The sequence below is a fragment of the Anomalospiza imberbis genome, chromosome 7 (genome assembly GCF_031753505.1).
Source record: "Anomalospiza imberbis isolate Cuckoo-Finch-1a 21T00152 chromosome 7, ASM3175350v1, whole genome shotgun sequence".
Classification (NCBI taxonomy): domain Eukaryota; kingdom Metazoa; phylum Chordata; class Aves; order Passeriformes; family Viduidae; genus Anomalospiza; species Anomalospiza imberbis.
Window position 1 is genome coordinate 34,545,283 of NC_089687.1, and position 26,429 is coordinate 34,571,711.

Consider the following 26,429-nt stretch of genomic DNA (forward strand, 5'->3'; position numbering starts at 1 on the left):
TTTTTTTTTTTTTTCCTGAGTTGCCAACATACAACAGAAGAAATGAAATGTTTCTCGGCTGTAGTGAAATTTAGAGAGGAAATGTGTCATTTATACATCATCGAGGGACACCTTCAGATAGGGAAAGCAATCCAGAATGTCCCCAAATCTGGAATGCTCAGAACAATAGGTCTACTGTGGTGCCACCTTCGACACGTGATATAAATTCCTTCCCAGCCTGTCTCTGAATTTCAGTGTTGGTACATCCTGAGGGTACTGTTTAACAGGACAGCATTCATTCTGAATGCACTTTACTCCATTATGGAATATTTTGCTTAAACACTCTGTATCCCTGTCACCACCATTCACTACAACTCATTATTGCTGCAAGAATCATAAGAATGATTCGCTGAAGGCAAATAATTCTTGGAAAGGGAAATAGAGAAACCCTAAGCACACAGATATTTCAAGTTTGGAATGGAAAGCATTAAAATAAAGAAAACATAATAAAGAACAGAAAATTATTGGTTATATTGTGAAGAACACCCCATCCTCTGCAAATTCTCTCTCTCCCTCTCTTCAACAATCTATACACAAGACAACTGGATAACTATTTCTTTGAGGTTCACTTCTCATCTAAAGTCAGAATATCCGTGAGCTTTCACCATAATTACTCCAGTAGTTAATTATGATGCCATAGACTGATCATTGTGGCTCAAGGACCAGACTGAGCAGCAGGAACAAATGCAAAGCAAACAATGTCTGTGCTTCCACAGCACCACAGTGGCTTTAGCAATAAAGAAGAAAATGCAGAAGAGAGAAAGCAGATGAGAGAAAATTCAGAAAATTTATGATGTTCACAAATACCCTGTACAGACACTACAGACACCGGTTTTGAGATAGGCTAAGTGGTCCTCCAAGCAGTGGACAAACTTAGAAAAATGCAGGGAACAATGAAAGGAAAATTTACCAACATAACTCTCCGTAACAGAGGACCAGGGAAAACTTGTGGCCCTATTTATCCAATTTCATGCTGAGGGGATGACAAGGCTGAGAATAAAAGCAGTACTTACATCCTGAGCTGCCATTCGTTGGAACCAGAGTGAAGTTGGAGGCCCAGGGGTTCCGCACAATGTCTTGCCAATGAATGGTGTCTGCAAAGCAGAGAAATTTGTTCTGGCCAACATAGACTCCTCCATTCAGTATCTCTGTGCAGAAGAACAAGAGAACAACGTACTTGTAAGGCTTCAGACAGCTGATTCAATCTATTGCTAAACGTGTGTTGGAGAGAGCGGACGAAATTTAAATGCAAAAAAAATTCTCACTCTAATCTCATTTACTAATCTGAAAACTGGAGGACAAGCAGCTCACAGGATTTGTAAACAGGAACCCTTTATTCACACACAGAAGAAACCTGATGAAGACTGACACACGGTTGTTTACTTTTTGTTCCAGTGTGATCACATATGGAACAGTTCTGTATTTTGTGGGTAAAATAACCTTCAACACTTAAATGACTTTAAAACCACAAGCAATCAATCACACTATACTGCATTTCATTCATTTGCAGAAAGGCTTAAAACTTAAAATAAAGAACTGTGCTGCGATGAGCCCACAGGACACCAGAAGGGGCCACTCAGCACAAGGTCTGTTATATGTTATATTACAGCCTGTGCTGCTGCAATACCATCATCCAAAACACCCAAATACTCCAAGCAACGATCCAAATCTCAAACACTGTGGTCCAAAACTCCTATGGACACGCCTTGCTGGAAGCTTTGTGTTAGAGATGGTTTTTAAACAGGTAAAAGTTCTGGGGTTCTTCTTAGGTTGTGGGGCTTTTATGTGTTTTGTTGGGGTTTTTGGGTTTTCTTTTTATTTTTATATTTATAGCAGTTTGTTTAAAAACCTGCTATGTTGCCCTGTCTCTAAAGACTTGATTCATCAAATCTCAACATGAAAATGATCTTACAGTTGTTGGTTGTAGCACCAGAGTTTCCTCTTGAAAAACTTTTTTTTTACCCCTAAACTCTTGCTCAAATTCACAATTCCTCTACTTAACCTGTCTCTTTTATTTCCAAAGCAGGAGACAATGCCTGTGACTTTCATGAAAGTTAACAGGAAATGTGAGTCTAAAACCTTCAGTGTCAGAGCTTCAAGCCTCAGCAAAGAAATGCTGAAGGTTAGTTACTAATGACACCTTGGAATGACATGAAGTGGTACTGTAGAGCCAGGAGTGCCACACTTCTCACAAAGACATGAAGAATAATTCCTGATTAAGGTAGTCTGATAATCCTTATCTGCCAGGAAAACCTTTAAAAGCTGTAGTGGGAATGCAAACCTTTTCACAGACCATTAAAGGAATGACTATTTTTAATTTCTTTTTTAAATTTCAGGGCTTACAGGTCACAGCATGTAAATGAAGCAGCCCCCAATCAAGGAATGTATTAAATAAAGGATCATCTGTAAATACATCTTCCCACCATATTAATCAGTATTACTATTTCTTAGAAACCTCTGGTTTAAAAGCTTGGCTTTTCATTGAAAAGGGGCTTATAAATGAGAACAATAATAATAATAATCTGATACAGAAAAACAGTCCAGATTAGAGATATAGCAATGATCTGTCTGTATAATATTCTTATGATCACAGAAAAAACCATACAGCATCTGTTAACAATTTTGCTCTGGGGAGAAAGGGGGACTTAGAAGAACACCTGAAATCATGATTAGTGGTGATTTCTCTGTGTTGTCCCAGCTACACTGGATTACCTAATCCATTATGACCCAGATTTTGATTAAAAAGAACATAAAAACAATGAAAAACTGTAAAATCTGCATTCATAGCTTCTTAAACACACACACAATTGTTTGAGTAATCTTTTTTTTTGACTTAGACATGGGGTAACAGAGATGTTTTAAAAATTTTTATTCTATTTTCAGTCTCATGTGAAGGGTGAGGCAATACAGATGTTATAGTTCATGCTATCACAATCAGAAGCCAAATATTTTCTAATTATAATACATGATAAGCTTTGAAAATTCTCTACAAGTCCATTTCCCACACACAACTCTACATAGCTCCTCTGTCAGCTGGCACACAGAACTGGCCCAATTTCTGGGTACCAAGAGCACCTCCTCATGACAATACCTATCCAGGTTCCTTTCCTGCTAGGAACTTTGACACGCTCTTGTATAGCAGGATCTCAATCTAAAAGTAATTCTAATAGTTTTAATTTGTGAAGGAAGACTTTTTTTTTCAGTACAAAGGTAACCAGGAAGTGTATCATACACTATACTTCAGGGAAACCAAAACCTTCAACTGTGATTTACTAAAAGTAACCCCCAAAATGCTCTGATTTGCCTCATCAGTGACTAGCAAACACTGTTTCTGCTGCTTTTTCCCAAGGAAGGGATGCAGTACCTCCAATTTCCCTGCACTGCACCATTTTTCACCAGTGACAGAACTAAAGCTTCCAGGTTATTGATGCACTGAGGTGCAAACATACCTGACTAATATCCAAGGTGGGCTCTTGTGGATATTAAGTGACATAGAGATCAATATTTAGATTCAAACTTTAGGTTTAGTACAATCTTTAGAGCACTTGTATTTGACTCTTCCTACTGTCTGGGCCCCAGATTCATTTCCACAACACCTTCCCAATCCAACCTCCTTTTCTTTACACCAAGTCCTCGGTGTGTGTAAATCAGCACCGATGCATTGGCTTCACTGACTTCAACTCAAAATGCATTTTGCACTTCTTTGCCCTCTCTTAGCAAGAACAATGCCTGGGAAGAGCTAATAAACTCTGTTACATGTTAAGCAAATGAAGCACAACTGTAATCAATATACAATAGAGCTGCTGTATAATGAACTCATCATCATAAAGTCATAATCTCATTTTAATTTACAGCCCTGAAAGTGAGAGATAAAGTTAAACAATGAACAGGAGGAGGAAAGCAGGATCTCTGCCTGTGCAGGCAGCAATGGAAGCCAGGCAAAAAGAGGTTTCTTCTCCTGTGTGTGACACCTGAGGTGCCTCTGTACTCAGCTCTTTCCAAGGCTGGAGCAGAAGAGAAAATGCCAAGTCCCTGAGTGAATTTTGTGAACAAAGAAGCCAGCAGTTCCTGCCAAAGAAGCCCCAAAACAGATTGCTCACATTGAAACATATTTTAAATACCATTTGTGGGTATTTTTGTCTTCTAAAACAATTTTTTGTGACACTGGAAAACTGTTAGTGCAAGTATGATCCCGCTAGCAGCAAGTGCTACCCTTGGGCATCCACCCTGCTCAGAAACATCAAGGTACAAAAGAGGGATTTCTAAACACAAAACTCACTAGCTTTCACTGGGAAAAGAGTTCTAGAGGTGCTAGACAGCTTTGAACATCTTTCTGGAAAGCACAACACTTCAGAGTACCACAATCTCCTGGTTTGCACCAGGGCTGCAGCCCTGTGCCCTGAGCAAAGGAGCAGCACCAAGGGCTTTTGTCACTTAGTTCTGAAGTGAATGACAATCTTATCATCTTCCTTATTAGAACTACTCTACTGGCTTAAAAGCAGTATAATTCTGCAGCCAAAGTTACACGAAAATAAATCAGCATGTGTCCTTGCCACTGAATTCTGTCATTATTTTGCTTATTACTCTCAAATGATTGTGGGGAACTTATATCTGCATATTATTAAAATTCTCTTAAATGGTTATTTACTCAGGAAGCTAAAACAAATGTATTATCTGTTGCTATAGCTGCTATTTTCTTGCTTTCATTAGCCTGGAGAAACATTCCCACAGACTTTGGTAATCTACCATACAACACTAACAGGAGGGATGGAAATGTACAGGTCTCTGGCATCCAAGAAACACAAGCACCTCACACTGAAGTGCCAGGTACAGCGCACACAGCTCATACTTAGTCTGCCAAATTCAAAAAGGGACTCAGAATTTGACTGGAGTCACTGGAAACACATTATCAGCCACCAGAAGCATACAACCACTGCAAGGGAACACTGGCTCTGCAAGGGTGGCGTCTGCTTAGATCAGAGAGGGAAACAACTTTTCTTCTTCCATCTCTTAAAAGGGCATTTTATTGAGCTGACTTTTTTTTGGTGCACAGTGTAATCCCTCATGGTCTGCTATCCAATTTCTAACATGGGTTAAATTGGCAAAACACATTCTCATTCTGTAATGTATCCTAGAGTGAAAGTCACTCATGTATGTTTCTGTGCAGCGGGGGTTGTAAATATCTATTTAGCTGTAGAATCTGTTTCTAAAATTGTTGCAAAAACGGTTATAAAATGGCTATTGCTATTCCAGGTTGCAAATTAAAAGCTCTTCTCTGGTGCTACAAAAACAGCTGGCACTAGGAACTGGAAGATGGCATGGTGAGAGGGAAAAGAACCAGCTCCGAAGTGGGCAGGCAAAGGGGAGGGAGTCAATTAGGAAAAACTGGGCTAAGTCCACTCTAACCACTTCAAAAGCAAACCAGAATATACCTTACACCTTTCAAGCTGGCTATGAAGGAAGCAGCTGTCTTTTTCACCCCGCCATATACAGGTATATCCTGCATGTATGTATTATATAACACATGCTGATGACACCTGAATTTCCAAGGTCAGCCTCACTAGGGCTGAAGCACCTGTGCAGGCTGGCAGTGCTTCATCTTCACCATAAATAACCCAGCCATGGGGATCTCTTCTGCTATTTCACCCAAGATGCTAAATGCATCATCTGAAAACAGCTTGGGCCTGGAAATTTCATGCCAAACCAAGTCTTTTGATCCCTCAGCACAGTTCATTGCTGATGACCCACAGGGAAAGCACTTCAGGTCCATCATTAATAAGCTCTGTCTTAAAGGGTAATGAGAACTGGGTGCTTTAGGAGACAATAGCTCATCCATCATCAATCAAGATCTGAAGTTTTTATACAGATGATTTAAGAAGAGTTGGACTGTGCAAAATTGAAATGTCACATTTGTATTGGGAGATGGGGGTGTTTGGTAATGAAAATGAGAGTTTTAACCTTCTCCATTTCAGCTCAATGACCACACTCAAAAGCTCATGGATGTGGAATCTATATCCCAACCCAGAAGCCCCAGACAGCCTTCGATCTCAATTATACAATTTCAAGTACAGTTTATTTGGGTCATTAGCTGGAAGTCAGTTTCAAGGCCTGACGGTAACAGCAAGATATTCTTTATTTCTATCAAAAGCAATCAGTGTTATGTGCAGCCTGTGGGTTTGTACTTCCAACTGCTCAATAACTAAGAACACTAGGTTGTAGAACCCGAGCATAATATTTATTTCTACTTACTGCAGAACCTGAGCATAAATCTTCTAATCCTAGCCACCTGCTTTGCTGCTTAAATAACAATGGATCATTTGATTACCTTTCACTGAGTTGGACGGCTGCCCTTCTCACCACAGAGGTGTGTGAAGACAGGCTCACAGGGTTCTTGCAACCATTCAGCTACTTCATGAGGACAACAGGCTCTGGGCCACTCTTTTGTAGCCATCTCCCCAAAGGGAATATCTATTTAATGAACAGGCTCAGCCAGAGAAGACATTTGTACTTGGATTATTCCTCTGTGTGTGCATGCCTCAAATTCTTCCTTCTCACACCCTATTAAAATAAGACACCAAATAATTTACCTGGTGTCCTGGTTTTGCCTGGTTAACTCTGTAAAAGGAAAAAACACTGCAAAATATCCAGCCCTTAGGGATGAACATCCCAGAGTTACAAGCTATGTTCCATGATCACATTTTCCTTTGGGAAATGCCTGTATGTGGGTGCAAGTCTGTGTCAGGCTGCTGGACACCGTTTCACCCTGCACCCTCTGGGTACAAGGTGTCAGACACATACATGGCCCCAAAGGGTTCTGTACGTGGACAAAGTGATCCAAAATACTACAGAAGAGAGCAGCAACAGCTGAATCCAACGAGTAACACAAAAGCCCCTAACCCATCCAAAAGGGAAGAAAACACTTGGGTGTGAACTGTGAACTCGGTTTAAGATGTGCTTTTGCTCATCAGAAACAGTCCTGTTCTGAAGTGGTTTTTTTCACTCAATACACTTAGCTTGTGCTAAAGGAAATGGTCTCAGTCCCTAATCCTGCCAGATTCACTGATCTTAGTGGTTTCTCCCTTTATTTCCAGTGAGCACAGCAGCTTCTGCCAACTTGGATCTTGATTCCCTGAAGTACCCAGGCCCAGGTTTACATTAAAATCATTCCCTTCCCGTCCAGTCTACAGGCTTTCTGCTCTGTAATAATTACTCTGCTTTGACAAGGGAGCTTCAAATCAAGGTTACATTTGTTAACCACACCCCTGCCACCAGCATTACATGTCCTTGATGCTAAATAAGCAGAAGACACTCTCTGACCAGCCCCAGCACTGCCATTTCCTTTGCAGATGGTAACTGCAGGAGCAGCACTACCTGTTTACAGCTTTACCCACCTCATTCTTTTCCCATCATGAGCTTTTCAAAAGCTGTTTGACCCTGTTGACTTTTCAGGAGGAGCTTTCCTGTAATATATTGGCTCTGTTACAGGGATATTCATTTTCAGGATGAGATGCTAATTGCCTCACTTTGTTCAGTCAAATTCTGAACCTGGTGTTAGAAGCCAAGGGCCTTGAGTTACTGTTTACTCAATATAATTTGTGGGCTTGACAGGTAGACTAACAGATCTAAACCTTACAACTGGAACAATCCAAGGGGTTTCTCGTGGGTTGCTCCAAGTCAGGGAAAGAGACAGAACAAGCCTGAAGAAGTGATGACTTGGGAGAGGGACCTCAAATTACAGCCAGCTTCTACCTAAAGAAAGACTACAGGGGAACACAGACTCTTCTCAGAAGTGCCCAAGGACAAGAGGCAACAGGCACCAGCTGCAACATGGGAAACACTGATTAGAATTGAGAAAAGTATTGTTCCCAGCTAGAGTGTGGGTAAGCACAGGAGCAGACCTATTAGAGAACTGGTGCTATCACCATCTCTAGAGATTCTAATAAACAATGAACAACTTGATTCTTGTCTGAAGTTAATTTGCTTTGAACAGAAGATTGGACCAGATGACCTCCAGATATTACTTCCAACCCAAATTATTTTGTCCTTCTACAGTTATTAATCATCTACTACCACAGTACTCACAACACTCCATTAGCAATCCTCTCAACACTCCATTAGCAATCCTCTCAATTTTTATCAAAGCATACTTCATTTTAAACTTTTACCTACTCATAAGCATTTGGTGATACAAACCACCCACCTGGAAGATGTATTTAAAAGCACACCATGTGTACATATAAAGAAATGCTCCAGTATTTGAAATACAGAACCTGTGTCACTGTCCCTCATTTCATGCAAAGGGGACATGTGGACTAAGAATGACAAAACTGCTGCCCTTCAATCTTCTGATTTTTGGTTAGCGAAAAGAAAATTGCATTCATTTAAGTCACTGGAGAGAATCAGTGATGAGTTTCAAATGACTGTCTAGGGAGACAGTGACACATGGCTGGCTCATCCCAGAAGACACTCTTGTGCCCAGTGAGAGCAGCAATATGCCAACAGCCAGGAATGAGTACTCATCTCCTTCACAGCAGCCATGACTTCATCCTCAGGTATTTCAGCCCTCCCTGATGGGGATACCTGTGTCCCAGTTACAGGAGCACACTCATGAAGAGGTGAGCTGGTTCTGCAGGGTACTGCTGTGTGCCTCTTCTGATGACACACCACTACTCCTGGGCAGTGCTTTCCTTCCAGCTGTTCCAAAAAACACACCTCTGAGTAAGGATTTCAGCCAGGACACCCAAATATTCAAATGTCATTAAAACCTTCTGAATCCAAACAAAATCATCTTTCCTCTGCCCTTTTCACAGAAGGAGCACAAGAGGTGATGATGTGTTGTGCACTGGGTGCGCCAGCTGGGCAAAGTCTCCTTGGTATCCCAGCAGGCTCCAGAAAGCCTGGAGGCTCTGACAGATACCCCAGTACTGGAATTTATTTCTGCTGCCTGGTTATCTTTAACAGTGAGCATCCTACAGGACATACTCTGGTGTAATGACCCAAAGCAGCTGTATCAGCACTTGCCTTGCCCGTGTCTTTCACAACACAACCCTTGTTTTCTGCATCAGGCACCCTCCAAATTTGCTCAGTGAAGGCTGAACAAACCTCAGTGTCACTTTGTGTGCCCTCCTGAAATGCCCTAGAGCATCACACTGATCAGCTGACACACAAACCGCCTCTCCTGACTCACTACGGTTGTTTCACATTCATTTTTGCTCATAATTTCTCCAGAGCTTTTGCTGTGATTAGAATGTTTCTCCAGGTGAGTGGCCCTACAACAACATAAGTTACTGCCAGCAGAACTTCCTAGGGCTTCCAGGACATTTCCACCAGCTGCAGATTCCTCCACAAACTCTTCAGTGAGCCACCAGTCCAGGTGTCAAGACTGCAGATGCATTCTTCAATCACCCTCCTTCACCTCTGACTGCTCAGAGTTCTGGTGTAAGACACAGAAACCTAAACCTTACTGTCCCTCTGCTCCAACAGGGACTCACTCCACCTCCTTCCTTCCCTGATGTCAAGGGCAGGCAGACAACATTCAAGAGAATCTGAAGAAATATGGGAAAGCACTGGAGATGGGGTCCTACTCCAGGGCAGAAAAAGAAGAAACTGATGCTCAGTTTCATGTAATAGATATGAGATCCATTGAGCCAAATACAACCTGGAAAAAAACCACCTCTCCACTGAAGACTATCTTACATTTCACATCATCTCTGTGGGCCAAATTTGAGAAATAGCACTGAGAGAATTTACTTTTATTTTTTCCCCTCAAGTTTTCACAAAGTTCTCTCTTCACAGGATATTAATCTCATTTCTTCAGCCAGGATGAGGCTGCATTTTTAGACTGATTCACTTTTGTATTGCCAAGACAGACCCAAGCATTTAAAAGCCCCTCCTTGCTAGGACATTTGCTATATAATATTTTGATAATGATCACGTCATGTTTAATGTATGCTGGTGGCAGCTCTCAGTCTATCCCTTCCATCAGCTGAGATATGGAACTGTGAGACTGCCACATCCCTTTTCTCCAGGCATCAGCTCTTTCTAGGAGAGTAAATGCTGCATGGCAGTTTGTCTGGCATGGCTGCTGCATCCAGGCCAGCTTTCCACATGGAAGTCAAGCAGCAGTAGGAACAGAAACCTCGGCAGGGGCACCTGAATGCAGCAGGGCTTCCCTGCAGCACCCCCAAGAGCTTCAGCTCTGGCATTATCTGGTGGTGTATTCTCCAACTCTTCTGACAAACCAAGCAGGCTGCTTTCTATCCCAAGCACATCTGGCACTCAGGCCTTAAACTTGGCAAACAGACTGATGGCCTTCTGTCTTGGAGTGCAAGTGCCTCAAGTACATCCTGATTGGCATCAACAGGCAGAAATTCCTTCTCTCTTTGAAAAAAATATTCAAGATCTGAATGTAGTGGTACTTTCCTCCATTTTCTGAAAGGCTGTAAAAAATTACTGGCTCCATAGAGCCCTTCTCTTTCAAAACTGTCATAATGTGGCTGGGAATAATCCTGGAAGGGTGCCCAGACCCACGTCCAGCTGCATCCTGAATTTCAGCACAAGTATTTGCATACAGGCTAGTAATTGGCATGCAGCTGGTTTTATGCCAGCTCCAGCAATTGCATAACCCAACTAATCTTTTCTCTGGGCTCTGTGAGGAGAGGAGTCTGTGTCTGCTGAGCTTAAAATTTCTGGATGGGATCTGTTCAAGTATGCTCTCACATTTCTATGCCATGCTGTTAACCTCTCCTGAGATACAGTGCTGACTCTTCAAAGAAGAATTTTAATTGAAATTTGTCTAAGGTAGGAGGTGCCTCTGCCATTCCCTGGCTCTCCTGTGCTGACACTAGGCAAATGAAATGGAAATCCTCCTCCTGCACAGAGGACTGTGGAGGGATTCTTGGCTCCTGCCATCTCTAAGACCTTAGATTGCACTTGCCCTCCCAGGGCTGTAGCTGGGGACAGCCAGATAACCAAAAGAAGGCCTGTAAAGGGAGGCACAAGCATGTTAATCACAGTAATTAGTAAGGCCTCCTTCAAAGTTCATGGATTTGAGAAGGTCTGAGCCTCTACTATCCCGGCTCCTATTTTTCCTCTTTAACTGCCATAATTGCTAAGAGGTCTCTGTCAGTCCTGCTGCTTGCTTCTGAAAGCACATTTCCATCAGGTTTCAGATCTGATGGGGTGTCAGGGAGCCTGTCTATGTGGCTGAGCCACAGACTCTGTGGTAACACAGATAACGTGCTCCTGCTAACAGTTCTCCTTCCCCAGAACTCACATGCTTTCTGTGATGGTCACATTTGCCCACACTTTTTTGACCTTATTATGGCCATTTTCTGTGCATCTGTCATAAGGTAATAGTGAAACAGTGGAAACCAATACAATGTGACTGCTATGTAAAAAAAAAAATCCAGATTTCAGGCTAATTTTCTTTAAACTATGTGTTGGTTTTGCACAGTCTGGTTTTTGGTAATGGGGGGGGCCTCAGAGGTGGCTTCTGTGAGAAGCTGCTGGAAGCTTCCACCATGTCTGACAGAGACAATCCCTGATGGCTCCAAAAATGGACCTGTTGCTGGCCAAAACTCGGCCAATTAGAGAGATGGGAAAGCTTCTGTGATAACATATTTAAGAAGAAAATCAAAACAAAGTGGGGCACAGTTTTTCTTTGAGCCAGAGAAGAGGAGGAGGTGGAAACTTGTGAGGGAAACAACCTGGAGACACCAAGGTCAGTGGAGAAGGAGGGGCAGGAGGTGCTCCAGGGGCCAGAGCTGAGATTCCTCTGCAGGCTGTGGTGAGACCATGGTGAGGCAGCTGTGCCCCTGCAGCCCCTGGGGATCCAGGGGGATGCAGAGATCCATGAACAGTCCCTGGGGATCCAGGGGCATGCAGAGATCCACCCCAGCCCCTGGGGATCCAGGGGGATGCAGAGATCCATGAACAGTCCCTGGGGATCCAGGGGGATGCAGAGATCCACCCCAGCCCCTGGGGATCCAGGGGGATGCAGAGATCCACCCCAGCCCTGGGGATCCAGGGGGATGCAGAGATCCATGAACAGCCCCTGGGGATCCAGGGGGATGCAGAGATCCACCCCAGCCCCTGGGGATCCAGGGGGATGCAGAGATCCATGAACAGCCCCTGGGGATCCAGGGGGATGCAGAGATCCATGAACAGCCCCTGGGGATCCAGGGGGATGCAGAGATCCACCCCAGCCCTGGGGATCCAGGGGGATGCAGAGATCCACCCCAGCCCTGGGGATCCAGGGGGATGCAGAGATCCATGAACAGTCCCTGGGGATCCAGGGGGATGCAGAGATCCACCCCAGCCCCTGGGGATCCAGGGGGATGCAGAGATCCACCCCAGCCCCTGGGGAGGTGCCCAGGCCGGAGCAGTGGGTGCCTGGAGGAGGCTGTGCTCCAGTGGCAGACCCAGTGGAGAGGGGGCCCTGCTCCCAGGCTGGAGCAGCCTGACCTTGCAGGACTGCGGCTCTGGCAGGGTGACCCAGGCACAGCAGCCTGGGGAGGACTGGCTGCCGTGGGAGGGACTCACACTGCAGCAGTTTTGGCAGCACTGCTGCTCATCAGAGAGGATCCACGCTGGAGAAGTTCACGGAGAACTGTGTCCCATGGGAGGGACCCCAGGGTCTCACAGGGGAAGGGCTCCTCTCCCAGAGCAGCAGAAGAAAACCTCAAGTGACAAACTGACCAAACCCTCACACCCTGTCTCCCTGAGCTGTCAGTCAGAAGGAGGGAGGGGCTGGGGGAAGAAAAGGTGTTTTAAGGGCTTATTTTACTCCCCATTATCTTCCTCTGATTTTGTTAGTAATAAATTCACTTTGCACCTTCAAGGTGAGCCTGTTTTGCCCTTGAAGTGTTTTCTCCCAGTCCTTATCTCAACTCACAAACACCTTGTTCATTTTTTTTTCCTCTCCCCTGCCGTGGCAGAGAGGGTGAGTGAGCAACTTTCATGGGTGCCTGGTATTTGCCCAGTGTCAAACCATGACAAACTATTAACCTTGAACCAGGTACTCAGGTCAGGAAAATAAGCACATGTGAATTCATGCCAAAATAACCACTTTGGATACAGGGAGCTAAAACAGTGGGTGACAAAGTGCTAAGCACAAGAGATAGCTCAGGGTGAGTGCATTCCCTGTTTTAGGACCACCATCACTCTCCTCAAGTGTCTCCTAGTTCTTCCAGCTGCTCTTAAATAGGAGCTCTTCTCATCCTCCACCAATCCTAATTCTAAGAACATCTCACCCTCCATTATGGCTTTTAAAAAAAAACCAAAAAAACCTGTCACAGCACACGTCACGGCACGGCCCCACTGCCAGTCACCACGAACCGTGTGCCACGGCACGGCCCCGCTGCCAGTCACCATGAACTGTGTGCCTACAAGAACCCTCTTCTTTCTTTCCTTCCACCACTATTTTGATGGTTACAAACATTCTCCTAAGACACCCCTTTCCTCCCTCAGCAGAGGAATTGCAGCAAACCCAAAGTGCTCTCAGTGATGCTGCAGTAGATCAGGAGAGATGCTGTGGCCTGTTGTGACATAGAAGTAAAACTGCAGCAAGATCTGTCTCCACTAGCAGGATATGCTCAGCTCTCAGTAGTGGCATTTTCTGACCCATTCCTGCTCTGTATCCAGGAGTGTGGGTTGCCTTCCTGGCCATATTTGATAGCAGAATATATATTCTTCCTGGCAGAAGGATCAGTTTGCTTCCAGTGTTTTAGTGCAGTTAAACCAGCCCAAACAGTCTCTCTCTGCAGGCAGCAAATGTGTGGTTTGTCCTTGTCTACACTCCTGCTAAACTGCAGCTGGCACTGATTGATGGTGTTTGTTTCAGTGAGATCATTTTTAATAATGTAGACAACAGGAGGGAAGATCAAGTGCCCTGACCCACCAATTCTGCAGTACTAACTGCTATCCTTAGCAATAAGAACAAGTCTTAGTAATTTTTTTGCCAAAGCCTTTCCCAAATAACCCTACACAAGAGAGGGGGAGCAGATGAACAGCCCATGGGATGTGAGCAGAGTTGCTGAGGAGGAACCAAAGCAACTCCTCTCCCAGCCTCAGGGCTCAGCTAAGTCAGATTCAATCCTGAATCTCTTCCCCTGCACTGCCCAAGGTTACCTTTGTGGCTTCTCTTACCATAGCCTTTAAGATCACAAATTATAAACAAATAAATCATTCTACAAGATCTCCTGAATGATAATTTCATTCTCAGTCCATGGAGCACCATGCCCAGAACTTAAAAAAAAATTGGTAAAGGGATGGGAATATTCATCCAATCCAGTATAGGGAGGGATGGTGTTCTTGGAATTATTGTAACTCTTTATTTGTCTTTAATAACCTGTCTTTCTCTTCAGCTTCAGTTGTCCTTGTTCAAATTGCATAGGCAGTGTAAGGCTGCAGAAGTTATAAACCTTGCTATGCCTGGTCTTCAAAGGCTACAAAACATCTGTTGGCTGGCAAGAGCAATTAATAAGCAAAATTGAAAAGATGGTTCCTTTGTACAAAGGCTTGGATGAAGCAGGGGAGGGGGAGGTGACTCCAGGAAAGTGAAGCATAGTGAAGGCCTGTAAGCTGTGTGCCTCTGGGCAAATTCCCAAGGCTGAAATCTCAAGGAATTTAATGCTTCTTAATTCCACAGGATCTTTAATTACAGCCAAGAGAAGGCAATGAGATGTGATGTCAAAGTTTAAATGAAAATAAAGATAATAAAAAGCCTGTCAAATTTACCAGCCAGTCTCCCAGACACAGTCCCACACACGCTGAGCACCTGGGTGGGTGCTCAGAGAAGATAAGCAATTCCATGAGCACAGTGACAAGAGAAAAAAATAAAAAGGCTCCCAAACCACCCTCCCCACACCTTCTTAGAGGCTGTCTCCTCATTTTGTCTGAGTGATCTCTGGAAACGACAGTGTTGGTACATGTGCATTTTGGGAGGAGCTCATACTCTCACATGAATTGGACCAACATCCACTTAAAAACCATCCTAGTAATTATGGACTTAATTACAGGTGCGGGTGTTTGCAAGACACCTTTTTTTTTTTTGGAAAGCAAAGCTAACCCTTCTAACCCTTCCAGCTTAATACCCCTCAGTGGTTCAACAAAACTCCCACTGAGCCACTGCACAAGGTGCATGTGTTGCCAACTCTGTCTGCAGTTTTTAGATGTTTGGTTATTTTTCACCCAAAAGCTGCCAGGTACTTCCCAGGGGAGCTTAGGATTGCTGAGGAATTTTTGCAGGTGACAAGCAATGTTCCTCCTCTGCCTTTCCCAAGGCTGGAGAAGCAGCACTTTGGGACGGGGCTCAGTGCTCAGGGCCCCAGCTGAGAGCACCATCTCCCTCTGTATCCATCTCTCCGGTGAATTTGCCAGGTGTGAAACTGTCAGGGGAGGTAGGCTGGTACACCAGGGAAGAAGAATTGGGTGACTGCAAGAATTTGGATAAGGAAGCCCAGCTCAGGCTCCTCCCCTGTCCAAGCCCTTCCACTGGCAGGAGTGTCAGCTCACCCCTAGCCAGCTCCAGCCCCTTTGCCTAAGGTGAACAAAGGAGAAATGTCCCTGACTGCATGCCAGCACTTGGCACAAGAGGGACGGAGTGCCCAGGGCTCCAGCAGCCACGCTGAGATCTCTGGAGTCACACTTTTACCAGTCTGGGATGCCAGATATCTCTAAGAGTGCCCTGGCAGTGTTGCCAGGACCCAGTGGACCCTGCCACAGGTGCTGACACCTCTCTTACAGTTGCTCTTCTGCACCTGCTCCTGAGTTATGGAAGAGGTGCTTTAAGTCCAAGCAAGCTTGAACCTGAGTTTAGTTGCCCAGCTCTGACACACAGATGATAGCTGGTCAAGCAGAGGCACCAGGCACCAGCTGCTTCTCCCCAGCATGCCAGCAGGCCACATGGAGCATCCTCACTGTAAATTAAAACTAAACCTGCCCGATGCATATTAGGGACTCAGAGGGATCTAAAGAAATCTCTGTTAAGAAAAAATCCCCATAAAGAGACTCACTGCACTCTCTTAAAATTAGACAGAAGAAAAATATGGCCACATATCAAATACACAGGAGAACAACCTTAAACTGATAAACAACCACCTATAATTAAAAATTAAGGATTTTTTTCTTCAATGATTTTGATTTCTTTTCAGAAATAATTAACCTTTCTTAGCATATGAAATGTTTCCGCCAGACAAGAATAAACAGAAGACTAGATGTGTCTCAAGGCTGGAAAAGAAATAAGATCTGTGCAGTCATAGGGTTCCTGTACATTTTCCCTTTAAACCCATAACTCAGTTTTATATTTACTTTGTTAATTAAAACTGAGATTTATTAAATTTGTATCTTAAAAATCCAATAAAGAAGAAGCCACCATAGGCAAAAGCTTTTCCCTTGGTACAGCTGTTAAAGTGGGCTATCAATCAGCCATGAACACAGATACACAACCGACTGTGCCTATCAGAAAATTATAAACCCACATCCCAGTGATGGAGGGAAGTTTTGATTATCAGCAGCATGTGCCACTATCCCAAATACAGAACTGTGCTCCATACAGGTAACTTCAAGGTGATTTTTTCCCCTCTGAGGTATACTATGCTACTACTACTACTACTACTACTATTATTATTATTATTATTATTATTCCTCCAGTAATACCTAGCTCAGAAATGAATCCAATGCAAGTATCCTGGATGCAGAGAAGCTGGAGAGCAGATTGGGCTCTATAAATAAGGGATCCCAAAAACATGCTGTTCCTTCCCTCAGAATTTTTTCCCAATAATTTTGAACTGCTCATTAAATATCCAATACTCTTTGCCTGAGCAAGCAAGACACTGAACTAAAAAGCAGATGTGCCCTGAGAGCTTTCAGTGCTTCCCCTGGCTGAAGGTTATGCTGAACTTGACTCAGGGTGAATGCATTGCCTGGATTTTGTGGAGAGCATGTTGGGTCAGACAGGAGGCATGGCAGAAACTGGATGGGATGTTAGCATGAACTTCCTCTGTGCTTCTCTCTCACTGCTTGGAAAAAGACATATTAAAGAGAGAGAAGAGTCTTTAACTTTTAACTCGGCTCTGAATTTGCAGAAGGATGTACTGACTTGAGAAGTTTCTGTTTGTCCGTTGATACATTGTGCAATTACCCTTGTGTCTGATGAATTTCTAGAAAACCCTGTCCTGATGTGCCAGCACCCTTCTAAATAAAACACATCCAGTCTTCTTACATGGTACTCTACTAACAGCTGTAACAACCAAAGCCTAATTATACAAATTATTACAGTCAATATTTTGGTCTGAGTGGGGCTCTTGGTGGTGCCAAACACTTGTAATGTGTAAGGGGTGAAACTTGTAATGAAAAATTAACTCTAGGCTTTGAGTTTCTTCACTCTCCATGCAAGTGAGATTTCTCAAAGACTACAAATATGTTTTGCTGATGCTCTCAAATGTTTTCATGTGTTTGCTGTGATTGTTTGCACGTGTGAATTCCTTGTGTATCACTTAAAACTAGAAAAATCCATGTGGATAACCTGAAATGTCTTTCACTCCTCCTATGGCCTATAAGAGTTTCTACCAAGGACCGGAAATGAATGGCATGAGCAGCACAAGCAGCCTTTCAAATAACAACTAGATTTAATTCCAGTGCAATGGTTTTATCAGCACCTTCTGCAGAAATACCTATGGTGTTAATTTGACTGAACTGCTCTTTAAAATAGTCTCACTTGAAACAAATCTAAAATCATGCTGGGTAACCTCAAAATGTTTCTATCACTACTGAACTTTATATTTGTGGAAAATCAGTGCTCATGTATATTGTTAATATATTACTAGTAAAAAATGGAGTGACCCATTTAAAGGCCAACCAAATGCTCAAAAAGACAAATATAAATACAAGAGACTCACGTGGATTTAAAATTAATCAAGGCCTTTAGGAAAATTAATTAATACTCAAATAACTGTCATTCCTGAACTGTTTCTTGGTCAAGATAACTTAGTTATCAGCTCCCAGCCTGCCAATTAGGAACTGGAAAAATACTTGATTGATACAATACAATACAGTACTTAAATTAATGAAGCAGATAATGCCTGTAATCAATGAGAAAAACCTAGAAAGGGTCTCATTGCATTTTATTATATTATATATATATACACACACTATATACTATACATTATACTATATATATACTGAGACAGTATTTTGTGTTTAGGTTTAGATGTTTATTATTTTTATTTATATTACAAGTTGTGAGTTTTACTGTATTTCACTAATTAGCTACAAAATGGTTAACTATTTTTTGTTATAAGGTTTCTAAGGCTAAAATATCTAATTAAGAAATGACACAAATTATTTTTACTTGTAACTTAATAACTGATCACTTGAAGTCTGTAAAGTGGATTTTTCTGTCTAATTACAAAATACTACTTAAACTCATGAAGAAGGTGAGTAAGAATAATTAGTTACTGTTCTAACACTTTTATTTTGCTCTATACATTGTTATATTCTTAAACTTTAACTTTTTTACTTAGTGATATTACACACTTTAAATTAAATTACATATTTGTAATCTTAGCGTCATTTATTAATTTTGGAAGGTTTTTTTTACAGCCTCAGGTTAAATATAGTATTTTCTTGTGGGTTTGTGCCCTTTAGCACAGCAAGTTTAAAATTCTCAACATCATACCACGAAAGAGTTGGTTTCTTTGGATTTCAGTTTGCCTGAGTTTACTAAACATGACTCCTTTTCATAGGGATTTCATCTCTTTATACAAACAGCAGTTAGAATGCTAGATGATCAGTCCCAGAGAATTTGTAAGTTCATGGGACACAGAACTTACAGGACATTGCAGCTGCCTCTCCCTAAAAGCCATTGCTGACCATTTAGTGGCAATCAGTTGGCAATCCAGAATTTCAGAACCACTCGGCTCTGGGGCAGATGGAAAATGCTCTGCTGGGTTTAGAAGGCAAATTGAGGTCACTGGAAAGACTCCCTTCTTCTCAGTGAGTTCAAGTTCTCTTTTCTGAGCACTCTGCACACCCACAATCCCATGGAAGCACAGAGTATTTTCATTTCTGACAGATTTTAAGCCACACCTGCTGACGTGCTACCCTGGTGCCTCTTCTCAGGGGTGGGAGCTTTCACTCATTAATTACAGAACATTCCAGGCCTCACTGCAATTGGCCTTTAGCCAGCTTCCCACAGAGAAAGCCAGAGTAACTGGAAGATATTTCATCATACCCTGACACTCCATATTTCTCCATCACTGACAGGACCATCATCCTGCAAAAGTCCATTTCCAACTCAGCTGTCTGAGAAGAATGAAAAATCATTCCTCTAAAAAGTCTAAGCGAGGGAAAGAAAAAAAATAGATTGGACCTAATTTAAAAGTTGTTGGGAATGGAAAATGACATGAGAAGACACAAGCACTCGTTTATTTAGGACAACAGCCTCTGGCATGGGCTTAAATGCCCATTTTTGGTTAAGGCAGGCAAGTGGTCTTTTCCAAAGCTTTGCTTCTCTAGGGCATTCATATTGTAGAGATAATCTTGGTACAGATATGATGTCCTTTGCTCTAGCACCTGTCACATACCCCCCTTTCTTGTCTTGCCAAGCTCTCAAGGGACCATGCCTGCTCTCTGAAGTAGCAAACAGAAGGCATCTGTCAGAGTGCCAGAGGTTGTCATTAAAAACAAATGGAGAAATAACAACAAAATAAACACCCAGTGCTTGGGAGCCTCTGCCAAAACCTCTCCAGTTTAAGATGTCACTGTTGCTGCAACAAAAGGACTCGATGAAATGCACTTACACATGCCAGTGTTGCTACCTTAATAAATTCCTGGCTGTATGAACAATTTTGTGCCCTGCTTTATTCCAAGAGTAAATACCACTGCTCAAAAAATCCCCACCACCCAAAACATCATAAGCTCTGCTAAAAGTATATTGTCCAAAGGATGCAAGCCCCTGCCTTCTAGCAAATATGTAAATCAAATATGACACCTTACAAGCCTTTCAAATCAGTTGTTACCATTTTCTTTGGTTTATTTATATGAACAAGGAGAAAGAGCAACTCACATTTACCAAAAGAGAAAGAAGGAGAGAAAAGGGCAGTTGTGCAGGGAACTCAGAGTTCTGAAATACTGTGCATTTATATAGCACAGAGAAGGGAAAACCCACAGGCTGCAGTTCCAGAATGAAGTTCACATTGATTCCTACTTCCTACACACTGCTGGATCAAATACCATACCCATTATTTATGACTGGAGGTTCTTAAGTAATAAAAACCCCATAAAACATCCCATTTTTCCCTTCTTCCTTGTATATACACTCATTTTGCAAAATGAGTGTGTTCTTGCTTCAGCCCAGGGCAATCTGCAATCCATCCCATTACCACCCAAGACAGCACATTTAAAACAGAAAGCTACAACTATAAGTGTATGACACTCCAAGGCTTTTTGCTTAATACTGGTTTTGGCACACCCGTGAGGTTTCTAGGCCAGAAAACAAAACTGGCAGTAATCTGCCATGATATTTCTGGTGCAAAGGCCACAAAGAAAAGGCATTTGGTCCTAAGAACCAATCCAGGGCAATTCCTAGTACCATCAGCTCTCTCAGCATTCTCTTCATTACATAGTACACAATGATGAACTATGAAAGAAGGCAGAGATCATGAGAAAACACTGTAGATCTACAAAAAGTAGCTTCTACACAGGATTGCCCTTCTCCCTCTTAAAATTCAAGTTGAATTTTATAGTCCAAAGCAATTTTAAAAGCCCCCTGAAATGTCAGCAGTGCTATGAATTGAGGTGGGGGGATCTATAGCCAGGAACTCATCTCACCAAAGCAAGGCTCTTGCAGAGCTTTCCCAAAAGCTGAGGTACAGCATCTTCCTGATGTTATCACTGACTGAAGGAAGTAAAGCTGATTGTTACTTGTAACATTCGGTTTCTTGACAAATCACAGGCCTAAGTAGTCATGGATTGCACACTGATTTTAGCCTTTCTTTAGGACTCTGTGTAAGGGGTGGTAACATGAGAAATGAGTAACTTACTGCAGCTCAGAAGGAGGTAAAACAGCTGATGCATTCAAGGAACCAGATGTTCTCGTGAATACTTGCAAAACTGAGTTGAAGCCATCTGGTCTCAATGCTTTGCCACTTGGAAGATGTGATACTGCATTCTCAATTTCCTCTGTTGATATTGCTGATTCTAATTGAGGTTTCTTTTCCTCTGAGGGTCACGGAGTTTTTAAGTTTCTCCCAGAAATTACACCCGGATTCAAAAGTGACACTTTCCAATGTGAGAGGAAGTTCAAATAAAACAGAACAAAGGCCCCATCCCTTATTCATTCCCCATGTGCCCCAAGCATTGGAAAGGGATCATTAGGTACCAGTAACAGACTGACTTTTTCTCCAAACCTCAGTTTTCCTTTGCACTTCAGTCACAAGTGACACTTTGTGGTCCTGACACCATGAGGTTGGGGAGCAATGAACTTTGGCTTGCAAAGCCCAGGGAGTTATTTTAAGACCTTCTGCTCTGTGTCTAGGGCACCCTTGAACACTTGTGCCTGCCAGGCTGTCCCATGGAGGTTATTATCTCACACGAGATGCCTGTTTCACAGGGATTTCTCAGGTGGTGCAACATTCCCAGGGCAGCCCTATGCTTCTCAGTTTGGGAAGGACGTTGAGACACTCGAGCGCATCCAGAGGAGGCAATGATGCTGGTGAACGGCTTTGAGCACAAACCCTGTGAGGAACGGCTGAGGGAGCTGGGGGTGCTCAGCCTGGAGAAAAGGAGACTCAGAGGTGGCCTCATCACTCTCTAAAGCTCCCTGAAAAGTGGCTGTGGTCAGGTGGGGTTGGTCTCTTTCTCCAGGCAGCACTGGCAGAACCAGAGGACACAGTCTCAAGCTGCACCAAAGGAATCAGAGGTTGGATATCAGGAAAATGTTTTTTACAGAAAAGGTGATAAAGTTCTGGAATGGCTGCCCAGGAAGGTGGTGGAGTTGCCATCCCTGGATGTGTTAAAAAAAGCCTGGATGTGGCACTCAGTGCCAGGGTTTAGTTGAGGTGTTGAGGCTGGGATGAACTCGAAGATCTTGGAGGTCTCTTCCAACCCAGTGATTCTGTGTTTGTGATTCACCTTTCCATGAGCTTGCCAAGGGTTATCACCAAGTAACAGGGTTGGGGAGACAGCTCTGGTGGCTCACTAGGGTTTGGCTATACCTGGCCAATTGGGGGCCAGCAGCTTAAATCAGAGCATCTTTGAAACCAGAAGCACCTGAGTGCCTTATTTTATCAGTGCTGAGGCCTTAGCACGGCACTCCAGCCCAAGTGATGCTTCAGGTTTTAGCTTTTATATTTTTCAGATTCTGTGCTGCTTTAGTGTGCAGTTCTGAGCTTCATATTAGGGGATGGTAAGCTCTCTTCACAGAGCAGGGAGACAAAACAATTCCTTCTCTAGCTGAGGACCAAGGACAGATGATCCAAATCTCAGGCCCAAGAGCATAAACAATGTGGGCTGAAGAGAAAAACAAGCAGGATGGGACTTCATAATCTAAAGCTGTAATTGCACAATTAACTCCAATATGCAAATGGATCAGAACTTATAAAAGTGAGAGACCCCGTGACTGGTGGTGCATTTTGTGACCCTTTTGTATTCATCTTGGGTGTAGCCCTGGCTGGGCTCTTGTGCTGCCCAAGGTGGAGCCATTGAGGAGATCCTTTTAATAAATCCCTACTTTATTCTTTAACTCTGCCTAGCCTCTGTTCTAGGGCAGCCTTTACAAGGCATCATGAGGAGCTGTGCTTATTTACAGCATTTGCAAATCCTGCCCAAATCTTCATCTCTGCCCTTCAGACACGCTATTTCTGCCTTCCTGTGTACTCATCTTCTCTGTGAGAGGTCACAAGTCACCACTCAGGAGAAAGAGGCTCCATCAGGATAAATGCCAACTGCCCTTTAGTGATACTTGCAGCAAAGGTGCTTTTGTGCTGGTTGGTCCCTGGGTTCCTTCTGGAAGTGGGCTCTGCTGCAGGACTGTCTGATGCCACACCTGGGCACACAGGCAGTGTGAACACATGGTCTATTTTCAGTACACTCTGCTTGGAACAGAGATTTCATTTCTGGGTATTGGGAGGGTTTAAAAAAAAATCAAATGGGCTACATAAAGGAAATGTCAACTTAATGGTTCATGAAAGTACTTTCCTGGAGAACAAACATTAACTGTTCAGCATAACTGAACATGAAATTTTCTGCTCTGGAACAGGCTGTGTATGCAAGTTTGCACAGAAAGGCCATCTAGAAGATGGAGCTGGCATAACACTGACACCTGCAAAACAATCTGAACAGTCCCTTCCCCAACTGCTTTCTCTGGGCAAATTCAAGTAAATCAGGACAAAGAATTTTTGACACTTCTTAAGTCTGCAGAATTATTATTGGAAAAATGTTCCTATCAATTTTTTTCTATGCCCAGTTAATTGTGTTACTTCTAGTAACAACTCATAGCCCATGTCTGGGCTTTATCTTTCAGAATTAAAGCAAAAAAGAAGTTAGGCTTTTGTTGCTGCAGCATTCCCAGCCCTCCTCTACAGTATTTCATGCAAAATTGAAGACCTTCCAAATCTGGATTTTTTCTTACTTGGAAAAATCCTACCAACAGGAACCAGTTACTAATATTCCCTGCTGCCACCCCATTTCTGTAATGGCAGGTTGCTTGCTTTGTAGTTCATTATAACAAGGCAGAACAAACCTCACAGCACGTCTGGAATAGAAGTGTGCCCATGTACTGGGAACATGCTTCTGTTCCCATGTGAATGCACATTGTTTCAGCAGAGCTTTGATGACATGGTGTCAGAAATAAACCAGCAGAGAGATTGCTCCTGTCAAGTAATCACAAACACCCAATTTTAGTGCTGCAGGATGTTTCAGCTCTAACAAGGACCAAGCAGAGGGAAAGCTGTACCCGTCCCTGCCAAGTTCAGGAAGAGCAAGGTGAAATCTGAGGTGAACTGAGGCTGCTGGCATTGGAGACTGAAATCTTATAATTTATAGCTTAAACATCTTCATGAAGGACTTTTGCTTGTTATAGCAAAACTGTACTAAAGCTGCAGAGAAAATCACCAAAACCCTGAATGGGGTCCTGGACTGCATGTTGATACTGAGCCCCTGTCACTCTCTCCCTGTCACCCCCCAAACCTCTTCTCTTTCTCTTCTCCTTCTCCTTCTCCTTCTCCTTCTCCTTCTCCTTCTCCTTCTCCTTCTCCTTCTCCTTCTCCTTCTCCTTCTCCTTCTCCTTCTCCTTCTCCTTCTTCTCCTCCTCCTTCTCCTCCTCCTCCTCCTTCTCCTTCTCCTTCTCCTTCTCCTTCTCCTTCTCCTTCTCCTTCTCCTTCTCCTTCTCCTTCTCCTTCTCCTTCTCCTTCTCCTTCTCCTTCCCCTTTCCCTTCCCCTTCCCCTTCCCCTTCCCCTTCCCTCTTTCCTTCACACTTCTTTTAATGTTAAATAAAATATATCAAGGTTTTTGGCACCAACATCTAACCTCGTTTGGTTTTCATCATGTTTTTGGGTGTCTTTCAAACTTTTCTGGGTTCAATTCATTTGTTTCACAGAGGCTTAGTTTCCTTTAGTCTTCTGTATTAATTTGGATTGTAACAGCTGGTAGAAGGGGTGTATGCAAAGTGCCAGAGTTTTGGCCTTTTCAGAGTCAAAGAAACTAATGAGCATCCCTTGAGAATGCCATGTCTTGTACCCAGCTGCAGCTTCTTCTGGGAAAGTGGGTTGAGGAGGCTGTGGTAAAAGTCAAGGGCCTGGCATTAAGAAAATGCTTTTCTTGGGTTCCTGTGGAATTTAGCAGAATCCTACTAAAGCATTGGGAGGTGCAGGCTTGGATCTGATGGTCTGTCCTAGGCCTGCCCTGACTCCAGTGCTGCAGACCCCTGTGGAAGAGGAGGTTTCACCATCACTGAGCCGTTGGTGTTCTCACTTCTCACAGCAGAAGCAGCACATTCCTCATTAAATTTTCCAATGTGACATCACAGAAAGCTCAGATCTAACAAATCACTCCAATGACAAGCCACCTTGAGATGACTAATTCCTGAAATCAATTATAACACTGGGAAGAGAAAAAAAAAAGTCTTGAATCTCTTTTAGAAGAGAATGTCTCTCCTAAACCAAAAAAATGGAGGCAGATAAGACAGCATTTCCAGGGACTCCCAGGCTGGGCACACCAACAAGAAAAACAAGTATTTGTTGGTTTTACTATCACTACTGCAGTGTAACTACCTAGGGCTCACCCCATTTAAAAACAATAGGAGACACTGTTTTTTGGCTGAAGCCCCAACAAACTTCAGTGGTGCAGTATGAGGACCACAGCCTCAAAGGAAGGGAAGATGTTATCATTATTATGTATTTACAGGCTCTTCTGGCAAATCCTGCTGCATGCAGAGAGTGCCAAAATAGCTATGCTAGTTCTGCTGGCCCAACACTGTTTTCTGCACTGACTGCTTTGGTCAATGAAATATGTCCACCACCCAGGACTGAATTGCTGCAGGAGAGAGATAAATTTGTAAGTGATATTTTGATTTGGGATTAAATCATTAGCATTATCTGGCCTAGTTTCCTGAACCAGTAAGTGAAGACATGTTGTTGTAGATGAGAAAATAATCCAGCTGTAAAGCTGCTACAGAGAGAAAACATGGGAAATGGTTTCATAACCATGTTAGGTAAAGCCTGCCAGTCCTGTTTTCAGGAGATTGGAAATTCTGAAGTCTGATTTCATTGTCTTTTAAGCTGAAAGTCAAAAATTTAAATTCCTCTAGCAAAAAAAGATCCTTTTTTCAGATCACTTGAAACATTTCATTTCAGCAAATGTAAATATTTCCCTTTGATTTGCCCTGAGAAAAATTTAATATATATTACAAAGGAAAATATTCAAAGCAAAATGTATTTTTTAAATAAAAAGCTGAGATAGTGCATCAGCAGAACTGTCCTGGGAGAGTTAGGAAATCCCCAAAGTAACTTGTGCTGAAACAGCCTCCCCTACAAAATCAATCCAGTTCTGAGAGAAGCACATATTGCCACTGAACATGATTCACTTGCAGCTTTGCCAGGGTCCCACTTAGACAGTCTCATGGCCCAAAAAAAGCCCAGAGGACAAGCCCTGAAATGATCTGTCCTTCCACCAATTAGGCTCAAAACACTCTCTAGGGCATAATGAAGAACAGAAGAGCGTGTTCCCAGCTGGGAGTGAGAAAAAGGGATAGCTGCTAAAACAGGAGCATTACTGCAAAGAGAATATTTAGTATATTACTTAATTAGAAGGGTATTTTCTGCTCTTTCTTGCTAGTTTGCAGTACTCAAAATGTCTTGCAAAAAGTGGAGTGCTTGAAAACTGAAACAAA

General features: G+C 43.0%; 1 protein-coding gene and 1 long non-coding RNA gene across 8 annotated transcripts in view; one reads left to right on the plus strand and one right to left on the minus strand.

Annotated features, from left to right (window-relative positions):
- ERBB4 (erb-b2 receptor tyrosine kinase 4) overlaps window positions 1-26,429 on the minus strand; it is a 582,907-nt gene that overhangs the window by 183,597 nt on the left and 372,881 nt on the right. For all 6 annotated transcript variants that reach the window (XM_068196531.1, XM_068196532.1, XM_068196534.1 and 3 more), the window contains exon 4: window positions 1,053-1,187. In XM_068196531.1, coding sequence (XP_068052632.1) covers window positions 1,053-1,187 — 135 coding nt within the window. The remainder of the gene's footprint in view (window positions 1-1,052; window positions 1,188-26,429) is intronic.
- Window positions 1,185-4,197, plus strand: LOC137477449 (uncharacterized). Of its 2 annotated transcripts, none has more exons than XR_011001005.1 (3): window positions 1,185-1,783; window positions 2,066-2,161; window positions 3,894-4,197. It is a non-coding gene; the product is annotated as an uncharacterized lncRNA (long non-coding RNA). The 2 variants fall into 2 exon arrangements; XR_011001006.1 differs by lacking the exon at window positions 3,894-4,197 and adding an exon at window positions 2,376-2,626.